The sequence below is a fragment of the Penicillium concentricum genome, assembly GCF_028827145.1.
Source record: "Penicillium concentricum strain IBT 3081 chromosome Unknown utg000001l_segment0_segment0, whole genome shotgun sequence".
NCBI lineage: Eukaryota > Fungi > Ascomycota > Eurotiomycetes > Eurotiales > Aspergillaceae > Penicillium > Penicillium concentricum.
Window position 1 is genome coordinate 8,915,098 of NW_026622754.1, and position 16,799 is coordinate 8,931,896.

The 16,799-nt window shown below is 46.8% G+C and overlaps 6 protein-coding genes across 6 annotated transcripts; 2 read left to right on the top strand and 4 right to left on the bottom strand.

The window, feature by feature from the left end:
* Positions 1–1,516: 1,516 nt before the first annotated feature.
* N7517_003449 (uncharacterized protein) lies at positions 1,517–2,017 on the top strand (the record flags this gene model as incomplete). Its single annotated transcript, XM_056721179.1, has 1 exon — positions 1,517–2,017. One exon carries the CDS (start codon positions 1,517–1,519, stop codon positions 2,015–2,017), a length of 501 nt encoding a protein of 166 aa, XP_056585314.1.
* Positions 2,018–2,716: 699 nt separating this feature from the next.
* Positions 2,717–3,981, top strand: N7517_003450 (uncharacterized protein; the record flags this gene model as incomplete). Its single annotated transcript, XM_056721180.1, has 2 exons — positions 2,717–2,875; positions 2,953–3,981. The coding sequence occupies 2 exons, from the start codon at positions 2,717–2,719 to the stop codon at positions 3,979–3,981; spliced, it is 1,188 nt and encodes a 395-aa protein (XP_056585315.1).
* A 1,086-nt stretch (positions 3,982–5,067) lies between these two features.
* N7517_003451 (hybrid sensor histidine kinase/response regulator) lies at positions 5,068–8,912 on the bottom strand (the record flags this gene model as incomplete). The annotated part of the gene is made up of 5 exons (XM_056721181.1): positions 5,068–5,327; positions 5,399–7,044; positions 7,140–8,422; positions 8,506–8,647; positions 8,698–8,912. The coding sequence occupies 5 exons, from the start codon at positions 8,910–8,912 to the stop codon at positions 5,068–5,070; spliced, it is 3,546 nt and encodes a 1,181-aa protein (XP_056585316.1).
* Positions 8,913–10,965: 2,053 nt separating this feature from the next.
* On the bottom strand, positions 10,966–12,594 carry N7517_003452 (uncharacterized protein; the record flags this gene model as incomplete). Its single annotated transcript, XM_056721182.1, has 5 exons — positions 10,966–11,804; positions 11,854–12,096; positions 12,159–12,274; positions 12,337–12,445; positions 12,501–12,594. 5 exons carry the CDS (start codon positions 12,592–12,594, stop codon positions 10,966–10,968), a joined length of 1,401 nt encoding a protein of 466 aa, XP_056585317.1.
* Positions 12,595–13,101: 507 nt separating this feature from the next.
* N7517_003453 (putative general amidase) lies at positions 13,102–14,966 on the bottom strand (the record flags this gene model as incomplete). Its single annotated transcript, XM_056721183.1, has 3 exons — positions 13,102–13,250; positions 13,308–14,598; positions 14,658–14,966. 3 exons carry the CDS (start codon positions 14,964–14,966, stop codon positions 13,102–13,104), a joined length of 1,749 nt encoding a protein of 582 aa, XP_056585318.1.
* A 346-nt stretch (positions 14,967–15,312) lies between these two features.
* Positions 15,313–16,274, bottom strand: N7517_003454 (oxidoreductase, short-chain dehydrogenase/reductase family; the record flags this gene model as incomplete). The annotated part of the gene is made up of 3 exons (XM_056721184.1): positions 15,313–15,727; positions 15,785–16,099; positions 16,159–16,274. 3 exons carry the CDS (start codon positions 16,272–16,274, stop codon positions 15,313–15,315), a joined length of 846 nt encoding a protein of 281 aa, XP_056585319.1.
* Positions 16,275–16,799: the final 525 nt, after the last annotated feature.

The window sequence follows — 16,799 nt, forward strand, 5'->3', positions numbered from 1 at the left end:
GACGAATTGCTTGGTTGCTTGTCTTTGTGATAGAAAGTTATAGTTTCCTGTGGTGGAGAAGGACGGAGTTGAAGACAATGTATCTGAATAGCGATGGAAATTGGAGCCTTTATAGACAAATCGTTTACGCTATGCCACGATAAAACTTATATCCCATTGTTGTGTTCTTCGTGTTCATCGACTTGATCGTCGATTCGTATTTCTCTTGCAGCAGGATGCGACCCTTCACTCGTATTCCAGCCTCAGATCCGACATGATCACCGTGAAAATTGCCTCATAGACCCCTACTGACCGTGATTCCCAAGATTGTTTACAAAAATAACACTTTCGAGGGATCTAACAGGCACTAACTGGAGTTTCGGTTGATCTTTTCTCGTAATTTCGTGTTCCTGCGTTCATACTTCCCTAAAGACCACTAGCAACACAAGGAACACGAGAACTACTATTTATAGCAGATGCAACCATCATTTGGCCCCAAATTAGATAGCCAGATTTTAGCTCAAATTTCATTTCTTCACATCTTAGGAGCACATGGTTCATGCTAATCGGTTTATCATCATTTTCGACCATTCTACAGCGCAGCAAAAACTTTGGAATAAAAATTAGTCTACTAGCTTAACTCTGAGTATTAAATGCCCAGGCCCTAAGGGAGACACAAAGAGAGCATCAAATCCCCGGACGTTCCTAACTAACTACATGCATCCACCTACAGCAACGCTGTAGGAGCCATGCCCTGGAATCCACGTCCACCCAGTACCTTTCATGACAAATCATGGTCTACACGATGGCGTTCATCTGAGTTTCCATCCGAAGAAAACCTCAACGTCACCTGGCTAAGCCGATGCCTATGTCATTCCGCAAGTCCCGTCTCCTAAAGACGCAACTGTTGCCGAGGGGGCGACAACTCGTTGCAGCAAGTGGCATGTTGTCACCAACGAAGAGTTGGAAGAAACCTGTAGGACGACTGGTATGCAGAACAAGATCCCTTGGAGTTTGCTCTTGGATGTGAACCCTTCTCTGGGGGTAGATAACTGTAACAACAAGCTGGTTGTTGGGAATACTTACCGTGACGGGCTAGCATACAGCTAGGATGAGTTCTTTGGGGGCGATTTTGAGTGATGGTGTCTGCCGATGGGTGTTTGAGCAAGATGTTTAGGCCAGCATCAGCAGTGTCTTAAAGTCATCCTCTCCTTTTGTATTGTGTTGAGATAACTTCCAGTTAAGCTTGTGGTCAAAAGTGAGGAGTAGAAGATACAAACAACAAAGATTGAGACAACAAGACTGGACATATTGGAAATAAAACATCGTCAGGCAGCATATTAAGCTCTCGTACTGATTATCGAGACTCATACTCTACTATTTCTATCTTGACTGGGCGGTTAGATGCCTTCTGTGATACCCTATTTGTGGGAAGGAAAAAGCGGGGAGATAGGTATTAAAGACCGGTCTCACCTTTGTTTCCTTGCCCAAGTCACTCACCTTGATTTCCAATTTGTCTCCAACTTCCAGCATCAATATGTCAACCTCCCAGATCTACCCAGTCTACAAAGTCAAATTGAAACTAGGCATCCAAGACCCCGACATGCCATCGCCCCGATATCACACCATACTTTTCGTCCAGACAAACGCGCAAGGCCCGCGTAGCGGCATAAAACACCACGTCACCGGCGATATCGTCACTGGCATGCACTATGAACCAGCAAAATATGACGACCCCGAGACTGACGAAAACTTCTTCTCAAAAGAACTCATTGGACATACCAGAGCTCTCAACTATCCCCAAAACTGGAACGATATTCTCAAGTCTATCCCCGCACCAGGGAAGCAGAAGGCGTTCAACAAAGTGACAATGAAGACGGAGCCTGTTAAAAGTTGGGATCCTGTGACGTTTTACGAGCCTGGAGAGCCTCGCCGGCCGTTGATCAAATGTACCGAGTGGATTGAGGATCACGCTATTCCGATCTTGATTAATGCGGGCCTGATTCAGTGGAGACATGAGCGTATAGCTGGTGTTTAAAGCTAAGGAGATTAGTCTTGACGTCGTTATTTCAACGGGTACATCTTTTATGTAGTCCTTCTGGTTTTGTTATAGTCCATGCTCCTCTCAGTAACAAATTTAGCATCGTCAGTAGCGTTTTTCCAATTTCTTTTCCAATTTATACGAATGCCACAAGACTGGATGTCGTGATGAGCAATATCAAGCAAGCCCCATAAGACCGGTGGACGACGGACAGTGTCACTAAATGGTTGACGATATGCTTTCGAATGAAAGTCCAAGTGACTTCTGGATGATAGAAAATACTGCCAGTTGTGGGAATTATATCCTGACTGTGTGACATATGAAGCAAGGCATTAGATGGTGCTTGATGAATACGCCTTGGGAGGGGCCTAAGCGCTCCAACAAAATCAAAAGGCCTCACGGTTAATCCCAGTCCTGGGTAACACCCGGGGTCAATATGACTGCCCGGTAATTCTATCGACCCTTTCTCTATGACCCCAACGCTACAAATTTGACACAGGGTGTAGGTATTGGGGAATGAGCACATGATTAAAATCCTATGTACCAACGCTCTACTGGGTGGGACACAATCCAACTGAAACTACCAACGTACTACCTCAACGCCTCTGGCATTTAATCGATGTCCTCTTGCATGATGCTTTATATTGATATATAAATCCACAGAATCTATATCCACCCACACAATATACATCAAACATGGACCCCTTCACAATCCTCAAGCAACTTGCCTACACAGGAAAAGCTTTCAAGGAAAATGAGCCTGGTTCACGAGAAGCACTCATTACACAAAGCCGCGCGCTTATAGCCGCACTTGAACTCCCAAGCGAATTCATTCAGCACACTTTCTGGGCAGAGGTAAGAAGACCAGATCTAGTTCCAATTCCGTACAAGCCTTCCCAATAGCGCAAAAAGCAAGCTCACACTATTCCTAGCCCGCCCAGTCTGCAATATTACGGCTCGCTGTAGATGTGCGTCTATTCCAACACCTCAAAGAAGCACCTCCAAAGGGTCTCAGCCCGGTAGCTCTATCCAAGAAAACAGGCGTGGAAGTCGATCTGCTAGTACGTCTATCACGGCATTTAGTCGCCATGAACATACTTGCCTTTCACTCGGGTACGTTCCATGGCACAGCTCTGAGCAACAGCCTCGCGGTGGAACGATACCAGGATAGTATATTACATTGCTATAACGCCATGCGGCCAGCGCTCAACGAGATCCCGGCTTACTTTAAGAAAGTCGCATACCGGTCTCCAACTTCGGGCGGTACTGACGGAATCTTCCAGGACGCTCATGGGACGGACCTGGGATTTTTTGACTGGATTGTCGCCACGCCGCCGCAGCTGCGGCATTTTTATTCGTTTATGAGTACCTACCATACTGGGAAGAGTTGGTTTGAGGAGGGGTTTTATCCTGTTTCCCAGCGGCTGATCTGTGGGTTTGATGTAGAGGTCGGCGATGCTTTGCTGGTCGATGTTGGTGGTGGACGGGGTCATGACGTTGCTGCTTTTGTGGGAGTTTATGGAAATCTGCCTGGGAAGGTTGTGCTTCAGGATCGCAAGCCTGTCATTGCGGGTATTTCGAATGGGGCTGTGGGGAGAGCGTTTGAGGTGCAGGCTTATGATTTCTTTACACCGCAGCCCGTGAAGGGGGCGAGGGCTTATTCTTTGCATTCTATTTTGCATGATTGGTGCGATAAGGATGCTGTGCGGATTCTGGGTAATCTGGTGCCTGCTTTGGTCAGGAGCTATTCACGGGTTCTCTTAAATGAGATTGTTCTCAGTGAAGCGAAGCCGACGCTGGCAACGACGAGTATGGATATGATCATGTTGTCACATTTTGGAGTGAGGGAGAGGACGGAGGTGGAGTGGAGGCGGATTTTGGAACAAGTTGGGTTGAGGGTAATTGGGATTTATACTTATCCTGGTGTTGCAGAGAGTTTGATCGAGGCTGAGTTGGCATAATTTTGGATTTCTTTTCAAGGAACTTTGGGATTCCTGATTAGGTTAGTCTTATATAGGGGCATAGTGGCCAGGGTTACTTTCGGATCACCTTTCGGATTTAATACATACAGTAGTACCTTGATGCCTTGATTTGGCATGGTAGAAAGATCAAGATAACTAGTTAGCTGAATTACAATTATAGAGGCCCGCAAGTGCCTGAATATCTGCCTTAGGTAGCATTTAGCCCTATGAATATGCATTAATATGAAGCTACTTCTGCCATACAAATCTATATAACACGAAATCTTTAGGTTTAAACCTCTACCTTATTCGCAAGTAATCAACATATGACTCTAGAAGCAAAGAGAATAGGGCTCTTTACCTTCACCTTAACAAATTAACTTGTGATGGCTATCTTATGATCAACATGTGTTCCTGTATTTGGTTATTCTTTCCGTCGGCAAGCGATCTAACTAAAACCCACTCGATTCAGTCTTGGCAGTGATTTTTTAATATCATTGCATGATGTTCTTGTCCCAATCTTGTAAGGATCCTATCCGTTACAGATACTTTCTAGATTAATTCATTATGATAATGTATAATTCCGTTGGTAAGAAGATAAGAATAATTCAAATGAACTTTAGAGGGATAACGCAGAACCCTAAAATCTTGTTAGATCTTTCATACTAAAATAGTGCAGCTATTGTGTTTTAGTACTACCATGGGGCTTTGGCAGTTTTAGGTTGCCTTCCATCTTCGGGAGATCGCGTCGTTGCTCCTCGAGCAGAGCAGACGAAGAGATTCTGGCCCATCTTTCAGCCTACTCCAACACATCTCCGCTCGCGAAATCAGGGTCGGAGAAGACAGAGATCATTGGGCACCCAAAGAATTTTAGGCGAGCTGGATAGCTTTCCGAGTGGATTGTTTTGTTTTATTGTCGGCTCGATTGCCCTCGCGGACTATATCGAGATCGCTTTTTATAGATACTCGGACTTTGAAATATCCGCTCCAGAGCAATTAGTAGATCCGTCGTGTTATCACTTCATTTTATATACACATAAGAACGTGCAAAGAACGAGCTAGTCATTATGAAATCGGCAAATATTGTCAACTTGATTGCAGTAACTGTTGGTCTGTCCAAGGAGCGTGGTTCTTCACATCATCCATCAATCGAGTGATTTCTTTGAAAGAAACAGGCTTCGTGACGAACATATCAACACCTGCGGCATAAGCCTTCATCACATGTTCATCCGAGCCCAGACCTGTTAAAGCAATGATCCTGGCTGGTGATATGGATTGCCGTTCCAACTCAAGGGCCCGGATTCCCTCTGTGGCTTCGAAGCCATCCATCACAGGCATTGATATGTCTAAGTGCAATAGTCAGCTAGGCTATTAGGAACGAATTGGTGCACATGTATGCAATATGCGAGTGACTTACCCATGAATATGAGATGGTACCCCTCCGGCATTTTCTTGACTGCCTCGACTGCTTTCTGACCGTCTACAGCGGTATGTAAGATACTTGGATGACGCCGAGCGACTAGCTTCTCAAGTAGCGCCATGTTGATGGAGTTGTCTTCAACCAGAAGAATTCGAAGTGCTTCAGTTCTGACGACATTTTTAGCCGTCCTTTCAACCACAGTGTCTTTGTTTTCAGGCTGTGATTGGCTTTGCGGTTGCGTAGTATTCGTCTCATGAGGGGTTGGAGTAGAGGGAGGTGTTTTTGTTTTCGAGGAAAGTTGAATTTGGGCCGCGAGTGGCTGTTTTGCAGTTGTAAGGGGTATGACTTGGCTGTTTTGTTGATCGCCAAAATCTGGGCAATTTTTTTGGGGCTTTTCACTAAAGACTTCTGAAGATGGTTTGACTGATTCTCCTTGCAGGCAACGTTGGATTGCCCGTGCTAGTTTATGGGGACCACAAGGAAGATTAAGCCATTCGACACGCTCGCATAGTGGTTCCAAGCTCTGGATGATAGCCTGCGATCGTTGCGCATTCCGACATAGAACCAGAACCTTAGATAATTGTGTTGAATGCATGCGCGAAATTTGTGTTTCATCAATGACAATGAGATCTGCATGGGCATTCGGGGTCCAAGGTTGAAGTTGTACACCATACCATTCCGTCAAGTAGTTTGCGATTGTGCGGTCCGAAGGAAGAACTTCCGATGAAGTGCCTTGGAAGGGAACGAAGGAGACTGTCTTTCCTTTGATTTCCCGCTTTAGAGACTGGAGGTCATCTACCGTGGACTGAACAGAAGGCTCTTGAGTAATCATATAGTCTTTCTCACGTTCACTTCTGGGGCATGTGAGCGGGATTGAAATTTCAGCAATGGTTCCTATGCCCGGTTGACTCTTGATTTTGATGTTGCCGCCGAGGTATCGGAGGATACTTTGAACAATAGACATCCCGAGTCCAGTGCCTGGTGATAAAGGGTCCTCTTGTGAAAAAGCAGTAAAAAGGTCGGAGCGGAGGTATTCGCTCGAAATGCCCCTTCCAGTGTCTGAGACCGTCAAAAGAAGAGCGTTGCAGTTGTCAATTTTCGGGTTCCCTGGGCCCTTTGGGCCGTTTTGAATCTCAATACGGACCGATACGGAGCCCTCCTGGGTGTATTTGAGCGCATTGCTGAATATGTTCATCACTATACGCCGCAAAGCCCCTCGCTCCAAGACAAAGACCCAGTCACCAGGGGCTACGTCAATGGAAACATCGACGTACTCGTTAGGAACGGATTTCAGATCATCAAACAATCCTCCTTTGTAATGTGTTGCACCAAAAGCAATACTTTCAATGACATCTTCAATGACCGCTACAATGTTGGTAGGCTTTAGAATGTGTAGAGACTCAGGCAATGCATGGGATTTTGCCACACCCCGGTCTCCATACAAGCGAAGAGTGTAGTCTCGTCGCTTCTTTTGAAAAGAGTTGATCTTCGTGAAATCTAAAATCTGCTCAAACGTATCCAGAAGTGTCTGACTGCAGGCACGAATGGTATCGAGGAGGGACCTTGGGAGCTCGGAACCTACCTGTTCAGCAAGGAATTCGCTTGCAGCTAGGATTCCGTGTAGCGGACTTCGAAGCTCGTGTCTACCGAAAGATGTGATTAGTGACCAATGCCAACTGTAATCAACACAACATCCTTGACAGGACATCAAGAAGAAAGGTCCCTGGAAATCACCTACGAGATATTGCTGATAAAATCCGCTTTCTTCTTGTCCGATTCTTGACTTTGGATACGACTATGCTCCATCATCAATGAAGAACCAAATCCGAGAACACCACCTAGCTCGACATGAGCACTGAAAATGCGAGTTTCAGCCGAGCTCCAGCAAAAGCAGCCACCAAACCACCGTGACTTAAATGAATCCCACAAAGGCGTGAATATGATACGAGTAGCATCGGGGAAGTATTTTCGCAAAGCTCGAAGATCCTTTTCCCTTAATACACCCTGGAGTCGTGGCTGGGACATGCTGGGGCTTTGGGGAGAGGGGTTTGTATCATCCCCTTCGCTTTCTGATTTGCTTGTATCATCATCTGACGAAAACACTGTTCCATCTTCATGGAAATACCAAATGGCACCTTTATCGAACCTGCGTAGCATACGCTTCAGGAACCCCCGTTCCATTTGAGTAACCGGCAAGAAATTCGGCTGATCTTGGGAACCGACCATTTCAGTGTGTTTTCTCGAAATGGTACAGATTTTGGCAAGGGGTCGAGAGACAGCCGGCGCATCTCTTGAGTCTTCGTCGAGATCTAACCCAGGAGTGGCATTGCTGTCGAATATTACGACACCGCCATCTTCTCCAAGGTCCAGGCTCTTTCGCATGATTTGAGCAGCGCGTTGAAATGTCGTTCCGTTCTTGTTGATGGAGTAATTTATCGAAGCATTGAACTGTTGGAAGGGCGTATTCTGATTACTGTTGGTAGTCGATGTAGCATCTGAAGTAAGCCTGGGGCTATCCTCTGATTGTGCTTTATTTCTTGCCGTTTTCTTGGTAATTTGCGCATTGTCGTTTTCTAGTCTTTCGATCGGGATTGTGGGAGGACTGGGTGTGTTTGACTGATCTAGCTCCGATGAGCTTGAGGTTCTCGAAAGGGGTTCATTGATGGGATCCACGCTTTTCTCGCCTTGAACAAAATAATTTAGGCCAGTTAGCAGGTTGGCTAGACGTCCGCTCTCTAGCGATTGACGAGATATCTCTAGATATTCCATGACTGCAGCCCCAATGACACTAAGTGTCTCTTTATGAAATTCGCTTAAGCATATATTTGGCCGCGGATCGATAACATAGAGGCTACCGATATTGATGCCACTAGCAGTCGTCAGAGGAGTACCGGCGTAGTATCGAAAGTGCGGGGCACCGGCCACGCAGGGAATTTTGCAATAGGTTGGATGTTCTTTCAAATCTTCGACAATAAAGAAACGATGCCTTTCTTCCGCGGTTGGGTGCAGTGTAATTGTTTCCTATTAGTATCCAGACTTAGTCAGCCAAATCAATGACCTCGGGATTATTGTGATCTTGTTTGCATAATCTGTGCATATCTAACCTCACACAAAGTTCCCGCGAGAGGACCATTTGAACAACCCATCCACAGGTTATCACCGTCATTGTCGCAAACACTGTTGTCACCCAAATGCAAAGACCGTGTCGCTTCGGCGACCACATATAGTGTTTCCCGACCAATCAAGCTAAATTGAATCAGCTGCTGATCCATTATTTTGGATCGAGACGCGCATACCTGATAATTGCGCGTTGGACTCCCAACTTCAGCGCCGCGAGTTGGGTCAGAGAGGTAAGAACGAGGTTAGGGCTTGCTTTGATTTGCGGTCGGCCAAATGTCGAAGTACATGTCGGGAGGAGGGCTGGATTGTCGGGCTGGAAATAATTGAACAGTTCTCGGGCGCGACGAGCATTATCATGACTCTCCCTCGGCTGGTTTTCCGGTAAATCCATGGCCTTTTCCGGACCCGTCCTTGCTATCTCTCTTTCGTCTCTTATCCCTATGGAGCTTTGTTGAGGTTTTTGGGGAGAATCAGTCAAGAATATCAAAGGCAAGAAAAGATTAAAAGAATAAAAGAAGAAAAGAAAAGAAGAAAAGAAGATAAGAAAAGAATTAAAGAAAAGAATAAAAGAAAAGAGAAAAGAAACGTTCCTTGAAATTCCCTTTATCGCTTAGTTTATCTCTCTCTGGCGGTGATTTTGTTGCGTCATTTATCCCCACAGTTCGGGGGCCCAGACTGCACAAACAAAAAGTCTTGGCCTTTGAGAGGATCTTAGATATTTCTTGACCTCGGAGACCCAGAAACCGTCGAGGCAAAAGGGAAATAGATCGAGTTGAATTGCTTCTTTTTGCATAGAACACCTGTAGATAAGTCCGCCACATGGGATTTCTTAATAACGCAGTAAATTTGTGTATATTACGCACAGTGACCCAAAATCCTATACAGCTAAAATGTAAAAGTCTTGACAAATAAACGTATGTAAATGCGGTTCTGAAATGTGAACCGGAATCGCAAATCTCCTCGTCTTCTGCAAAGTGTCTTAACACCTGCTGTATTGCGCCAGTTTTTATAAGGTCTCTTACGGCTACATGACATTGTAGTTCTCTTCCCCAGGCTCAGTACCTAGAGGCTCCATGTCATCACACTATTTCCGATAAATACGGTAAGATGACTAACAAGAGAGGGTATTAAGTGACACTGGGGGGAAGGCATAACTACGATATTGATAGTCAAAGCCTGGTAAAATGGGGCAGACAAAAAGACAAGAAACTTGGCTATCTAAAAACCCGACACCTCAACTACTATAGCAAGGGCCGCTAGGTATATTAGCTGCCCAGCACTCTGAACAGCCTCATGATCTGCTGTACTTTGAATGAAATTAACATACTCTGTTCCTGTGAGAGCATGGTCACTCCCTTGTGTATATGGAAGTGGCTGATATCGTGCGCTCACTCAATGACCAGTGATACTTCCAATTAGATCTAATCTTTTTTAAGTAACGGAATTGATTTGCCTAGGGCATCATTTAAGCTTAAAATTAGCGAGTTACGTGGATGACATAAACGGGTAGCACTAACTAAATGGTAGGTTCGATATAGAACAGATAGCGACATTAGATGCTCCGTAAACGGTCCTTATGCTTGTATATCCTTGATCCTCCTATGCCATATTTTTGTGATTCACTTTTCTTTTAGTCCGCTATACGACTTTTGTCTAGATATACTTCTCGCCATTGCCGTACGTCTGCTCTTTTAGCTTAATGGAAATCAACTCTATTCTGCAGATGCTGCCTTTATGACAGAGGACCATAATTACATCTTTGAGTGTCGGACTTTATTTTGGGTTTGTTACATTATAGATAAATGCCTGTAAAACAGTATTCTATCCTTACATTGAAGCTTTTATGCAGTTGAATTCGATGGGCTGGATAGGGTGCGCCGCTCGTATGTGAAATACGTTAACCAAGTCCGAAAGTAACCCTGGCCACTATGCTCCTGCGTAGTACGTTGGTCTGCATGCACGACACCTTTTAGACATGCAGAAGTGGATTTCTGATATGTCCAGTCTTTAAACCACAAATTCTGGTGCTTGATCATTTACACACTCGCCTCATATTATTTACACCGGCGAATCAATTGGCTCTTCGAAAACACCGCTTGGTAAAAAGCATAAGGATACGCTATCGAGAGGAATGGCAGTTAGTGTGGATATCCCGGGGGAGATTAGTACGGTGAACGACGAGAAGCCCGAGGTTGGGGGGATATGCAGGAAATTGAGGGAGATGGTGGCAAATTTGCGCAGTGCTCGATGATAAATCAAAACGGAACATCGCCCATATAGGGACTCCTACGTATAGATGATGGACCGAAACCTGGATTTTCACCAGGTGGTGATGTTCCAGTTGATTTCTGCTTCTTTTGAAGTGACCTGGGATTGTACCGTCATAAAACATAAAAATGGCATCAACCCCATCCGGTCATAATTAGCTATTAAATGGCTTCCCCTTAAATAGCCATATTGGCACAAGTAAAGGCGGGCGTGACAGATCCTGAGTAGTCAGCAATGATCGCCTCAACGGCTGCATACAGCCCAGGACCCAGCAAGAACAGTCCAACAATCATGATGAAAACATTGAGCAGAGTCAGAGCAGTCTTTCCCAGACCCTTGAAAAGTGATCCCCGGTTGAGCTGCCAGTATGCGACAGCGAAGTAAATGAACCCAAAGAACGAATCAAAGGCTGCGCTGAGCAGGGACAGGAAATCACCCATGCTGGGAATGATCTCCGCGAAAACAAACCCGAGTATCCAGATCCCGACCATGATAATTCCCCAGACACTCCATCCGATCACGGTGTGGCTGTGCGAGTGTCGGGACTTGCCAAGGATGCGGGTGTAGATGAATTTCCCAGTTACGTTGGCGTAGATCACGCCGATGACTAGGGTGGGGACGATCACGAAGCCGAAGGATGACTTTTTGTATGATACCACTCCGAGACTGCCAAAGGCTGGGGCGGTAGCATATTGGCCGAGGTAACGGAACCCAATGGCCGAGGGGACGATGAATAGGACGGCGGAGATCGCGGCCAGAACAGCCAATGCTTTGGGAAAGTCTTGCGGCCGTTCCATCTCTGAGATGAAAGTTGGAAACAGAATTTGGGGGACCCAGAGATAGGTGATGTTCAGCACAGCGTTCATACAGGCGACCCATGTGGTGCCTGGCAGAGGGAAGGCATAGGTTTTCACGGGTCCGTCTGTCGGGTAGTTGCCCCTGTATCCGTAGAGAGGGGCTTCTTCGATACCAGCGAAAATGAGGAAGAGAAGAATTGCGATACCCATGCAGGCGGCTTTGAGAATGTCAGCTGGGGCCGAGTTAGAGGAGAAGTAGCTACTCACATGAGAACATTGACATGAAACTAATATGTTGCAAGGTCCGGGGCATGGACATGACGATTCCCACAACAGCTGTGATGATTGAGAAGACCGCAGTGCACAATGTGTGATCTGAGAGGGTATTCAAGACCTTCGCACCAGTCAAGACGTGAAATCCGATGAGAAGAATATTATTTGCAAGCATCATGAATGCGGAGAAGACGTAGGCAGCTTTGCTCTGTCCAAATACGTGATATCCAAAGTCGCCTGTGGGGGGAATACACTGTTAGTTTTTCATTGCAAGTTGGAATCAGGATAGTTGGACTCACAAATATCCATGATATGAGGGTGCTTCATGATATACTTGTGCATCGTGATGGAGGTGACCCAGAAGAGGAGTCCGCAAAGGATCATAGTAATGATTCCCGGAACCCATCCAAGGACACTTGATACAAGCACTCCTGTCAGCTTGATTGAAAATAGTACTCGAAGGAAATGGCCACTCACGAGAGAGACCACGACTGTGCCATGATGGCCAGACAGACCTGCTCACCGGCAAGCAAGCAGGCCGTCTTCTGCCACGACATAGTTCGAAGCTTGATATCATGTTCATGGTCTGGACGAAAGGTACTGTCAGCTCAGTGGGAGATATAACGCAGGGCAATCAGTACCTGCGGCAACCAGAGCAGTGATGGTATCAAATGAGTCTGTTCCATCAGTCTCGGTGCCCAGGACGTAGCCTGGTTCCTTGTCGTCTTTAGACATGTTTCAGGTTCTTAAGATTGAGGTGATTAGAGAAGGTAAGTCTGCCTAGGATGCCATGATAAACAAAATGAGAGACAAATTACACAAATTACACGTGGATCAAAGTCTTTTTTTTTTCTTCTATTTTTTCTTCTATTTTTCTATTTTTCTTTTTTGCCTCTTTTTTGACCTTGGCATTAACTTGGTATCTTTGACGCCAACCCAGAGAAGGCAAAAAGTGCATGGATGGCGCCATAATTAAGAGCATCGCGATATTGGCTTTAACTTGTCAGGGCTTAGCTAAACTTGCTTATCGGCCGTTCCGTGGGTCTGGCCCAATTTCCCTGTCGAAGGCTTTTAGACTTTTAATATGATTGGTCGAACGGGTTGACTTTCCTACCTTAGCAAATCAAAGCAGCCCTGGAGTGTAACAAATTACCCTCCTTTGCCTACCTAGGTATTTCTTGGCACATTGCTTAATATATTTGCCGAATTTTCGTTCTCTCAGATGCTATGGATATATTCAAACTACAGCTTCGCACTAACCGAGCCCTGCACAGCCCGATCAACAATATCCATGGCCTGGAAAAGCTGATAATCATGTTGCTTAGGAGTGACAACCTGCACACTGAGGGGTGACCCGAGGTATACCTGACGGTCAACCTTTTTCTCTTCCCCTATGAATCGAAGCCAATTAGCGAAGGATCACCTGTGTAGTGTGAATACAAACTTACACAACTGCCGATTAGCCTTATCCCAACTTCCCAATACAGGCACATCCATTTCCCGCCCAATCTCAAGATCGGATTCTGTGAATGAGCGGACAGGAACCGAGCCAGCCGGATAGTCTAGCAACACAAAGGTCGAGGTGTACCCAACGGCATTGTAGCGGTCGAGCTCTGGGACCGGGTGTGGCGCCACAGGGCAAATTATGGCGTCAACGCGTCGAGCAACAGATGCAGCCGGTGATGTCAATGTCCACATCTTCATAATCTCCTCTTCAACCTCGGCACGCTGGGCCTGCAGATTGGCCAGTTGAACCACCGTCAGGGCCTTTCCGCGCTTCATACGGCCCTGCAGCCACGGAGTGAGCTCCTCGCCCATGCTCTCGATGAGATCGAGCATGTGGGACCCGTCGTCGACGCCCATCAGCCTACCAGCGAGGGCTTGACATTTCGATAAGACCGAGGGAACGGGGATATCAACAACCTCGACGCCCGGGGTACGGCGGAGCTTGTTCGCTACTTCGTTCAAAATGCGGGTAATCGGGGGCAGAGGTGTGACGAGACCATCTGTCTTGAGAATACCGATAGTGAAGTTGCGCGGAGCGAGAGAAGCCGGTACCGACTGTGATGGCCAGGAGCCCGGAATGCAATCAGCGCCGAATAGCTCCGCGCGAGGCACGATCTCCGCCATGACGGCGTTGAGATCCGCAACAGAGCGAGCCAACGGACCAGCTACTGCTTGCAACCCTATGCGCCCCTTACCTTCAATCTGGCCGCTCTGTTGGCCTCCAAATGGCACGCGTCCAGTACTCGGCTTAAACCCGTAGATACCCTGGCACATAGCTGGAATACGAATGCTACCCCCGATATCCGTGCCAAAGCCTACCATAGTCCCGCGCATAGCGATCAACGCGCCCTCCCCACCAGTGCTACCACCGGCCGTCCATTGACGATTGAGAGGGTTCAGCGTGCGCCCGAAAAGGTGATTGCAGCTGTCCAATGTTCCGAGTGTTTGTGGTACGTTTGTCTTGGCGATCACTACCGCGCCCAGAGACTGCAACAGCTCTACTAGCGGTGCAGTTGCTTTGGCAGGCTTGAATGCCAGGGCAGACAATCCGATGCTGGAGTCCACGCCTTGGATATTAAATGTATCCTTCACTGTCACCGGGAGCCCATGCAGGGGGCCGATCGGGGCGCCAGTGCGCTGGAAGTGATCGTCCAGCTCCCGGGCTCGTTGTAGGGCGCGGTCGAAGAGGGGTTCGGTTAGACAGCGGGTGAGTTGGTGAGCGACAGCTGCTCTCTGCAATTAACCGCTTTTAGCAGCTTGATCGGAAATGATTAGCCAATATACTAGCGCACCTTGCAAAACCCTCGCACCACATCCTCGGCCTTCAATCGACCCTCTGCCATCTCCGCCACAAGGCCCCGCACGTCGTATTTCTCTGTGATTTCCAACTCTTTGGGTGTAATTATACCACAAGTTCGTGGAATATCCATCACCCCAACTCGTTGATAGCTTTTTGGACCAACGGTGATCGACTCGGAAATTGAGAGCATCCCGTCAGGGATGAGGTGTGCGGGTAGCCGCCATTCGGCAGGGATAGCTGCAGCAAGCTCAGCTTGCTTGCGTTGGGCAACTGCCACATAACGGGGTTCCTGGGAGGCCATGGTGAATGTGTTGAAAATGACATGGAGAGAGGTGGTTTTTAATGCGGGGGTGGAGAACAACCTCGGCCCAGACGTTGGGGTATTCCAAGGTCCACGGTTACTTCGACTCCAAAAGGAGACCTCCCAAAACCTATATGTTTTACAATGTAACCCCCATCAGCTGAAATAGGTATATACTTGTTTAAAACCTCGGCGAAAAGGACACTGGTCACAGAAATGAAAAATTCCTAATTAGGGTACAGGATGTATATCTTAGACTATGTGTACAGCTTGATCACGTTAATGTTTTGAGCTTTATTTCTGTCAATGCTCCGTTATCACCTATAATAATATCAAATAGAAAGAATTACAGTCTTCCCTTAAGCACAGCTCCACCATCTGTCGCAATGACCGCTCCATTCAAATGACTTGAAGCCCTAGACCCAAGGAAGACAACCAAACCAGCAATATCCTCAGGCTTGCCAAGTCGACCATTTGGTGAGTACGCCTCAAGATCTTTCATACCTCCTTTGGCCTCAATAAGTCCAGAAGCCATCTTCGAGGGATAGAACCCTGGTGCAATAGCATTGGTCAAGACATGACGTGGCCCAAGCTCAACTGCCAAGTTCTTCGCCAGGTGGATAGCAGCCGCCTTGGAAGCGGAGTAAGACGGGGTTGCGTTATCGCCGACTGTGCCAATCCCAATACCTGCCACAGAGGCAGTGATAATAACACGGGATGGATCTGTGATGGTTGCCTTTGCTGTGAGGAGAGGGGTGAATCTAGTTCGATGTTAGAATCGTGTCTCATCCCTAGTTTGGGCTAGGCTAGTAACATACTTTTGAATTGTATAGAACACACTCTTTACATTCAAATCCATAACCTTCGAGAACATCTTCTCGGGGTGGGTATCGAACTTCTCGCCCCAGGTCGCACCGGCATTAGCGAAGAGAATATCGACGCGGTCGGTTGTTTTGCCCACTTCAGCAACAAGTCGATCTAGCTCTTTCATGTCTGAGCTGTCGGCCGGCACAGAGATGGCTTGTGCGCCGGGCCGCTTGTTGGGGATGGCATTGAGAGCTGCGACTGCTTCATCGCAGGCTGCCTTCTTGCGGGAGGTGATGTAGACTTTGGAGCAGCCGGCTTGGAGAAGACTGTACAGGTGTGAGAATATGTACTGGCAAACAATCGTCATAACGCTGAAGATACATACCCCGAGGCTGCATGTAGTCCTAATCCCCGGGAACCGCCCGTTACGACAGCGACCTTGCCCTCAAGGGAGAAGATGCTGGAGAAGTTGGAGAGTTTGACTTGTTCGTCGACGGACATTATGAAATTGATTGGGACTCAATTATGCTAAAACAATAATGAGATGAGGAAACAGATGTTCGGTTCCCTTAGCTATTTGTATCGGTCTAAGCCGAAATGGCCGAGGCTCATTGACTCTCCCCGCCCACGGGTGGAACCTTCCAAGGAAGCCCGGGGTGATTAGTAATCTACACATAAATTCTAGGTAGCCCTGTATGATCAATAGATATTTTGAAGTTTCAATTATTTTTAATTGTCTGATTGGCGTTGTTTCTTTGTATTTCAGTCGACGGAAAGTTGTAGAGATGTTGTTCAAGCTTGATCGGAATGGCCAAGCTTTTGAAAGGTAGTTCAATAGTGGTTTTGCTCTGGTTTTATTGTTATAAACCGTTGAGCATTCTCGTAGTGCATGCTTGTATTCTATGAGATAAAATTAGTTTTTATTCAAAGCGTGAGAATATAGAGAGCGCCAATTTCCGCGGCTCGTTTCCCCCGTCTTTCTCTCCCCGCATATGAGGACGATCATTGTATTCCTAGATAGATTGG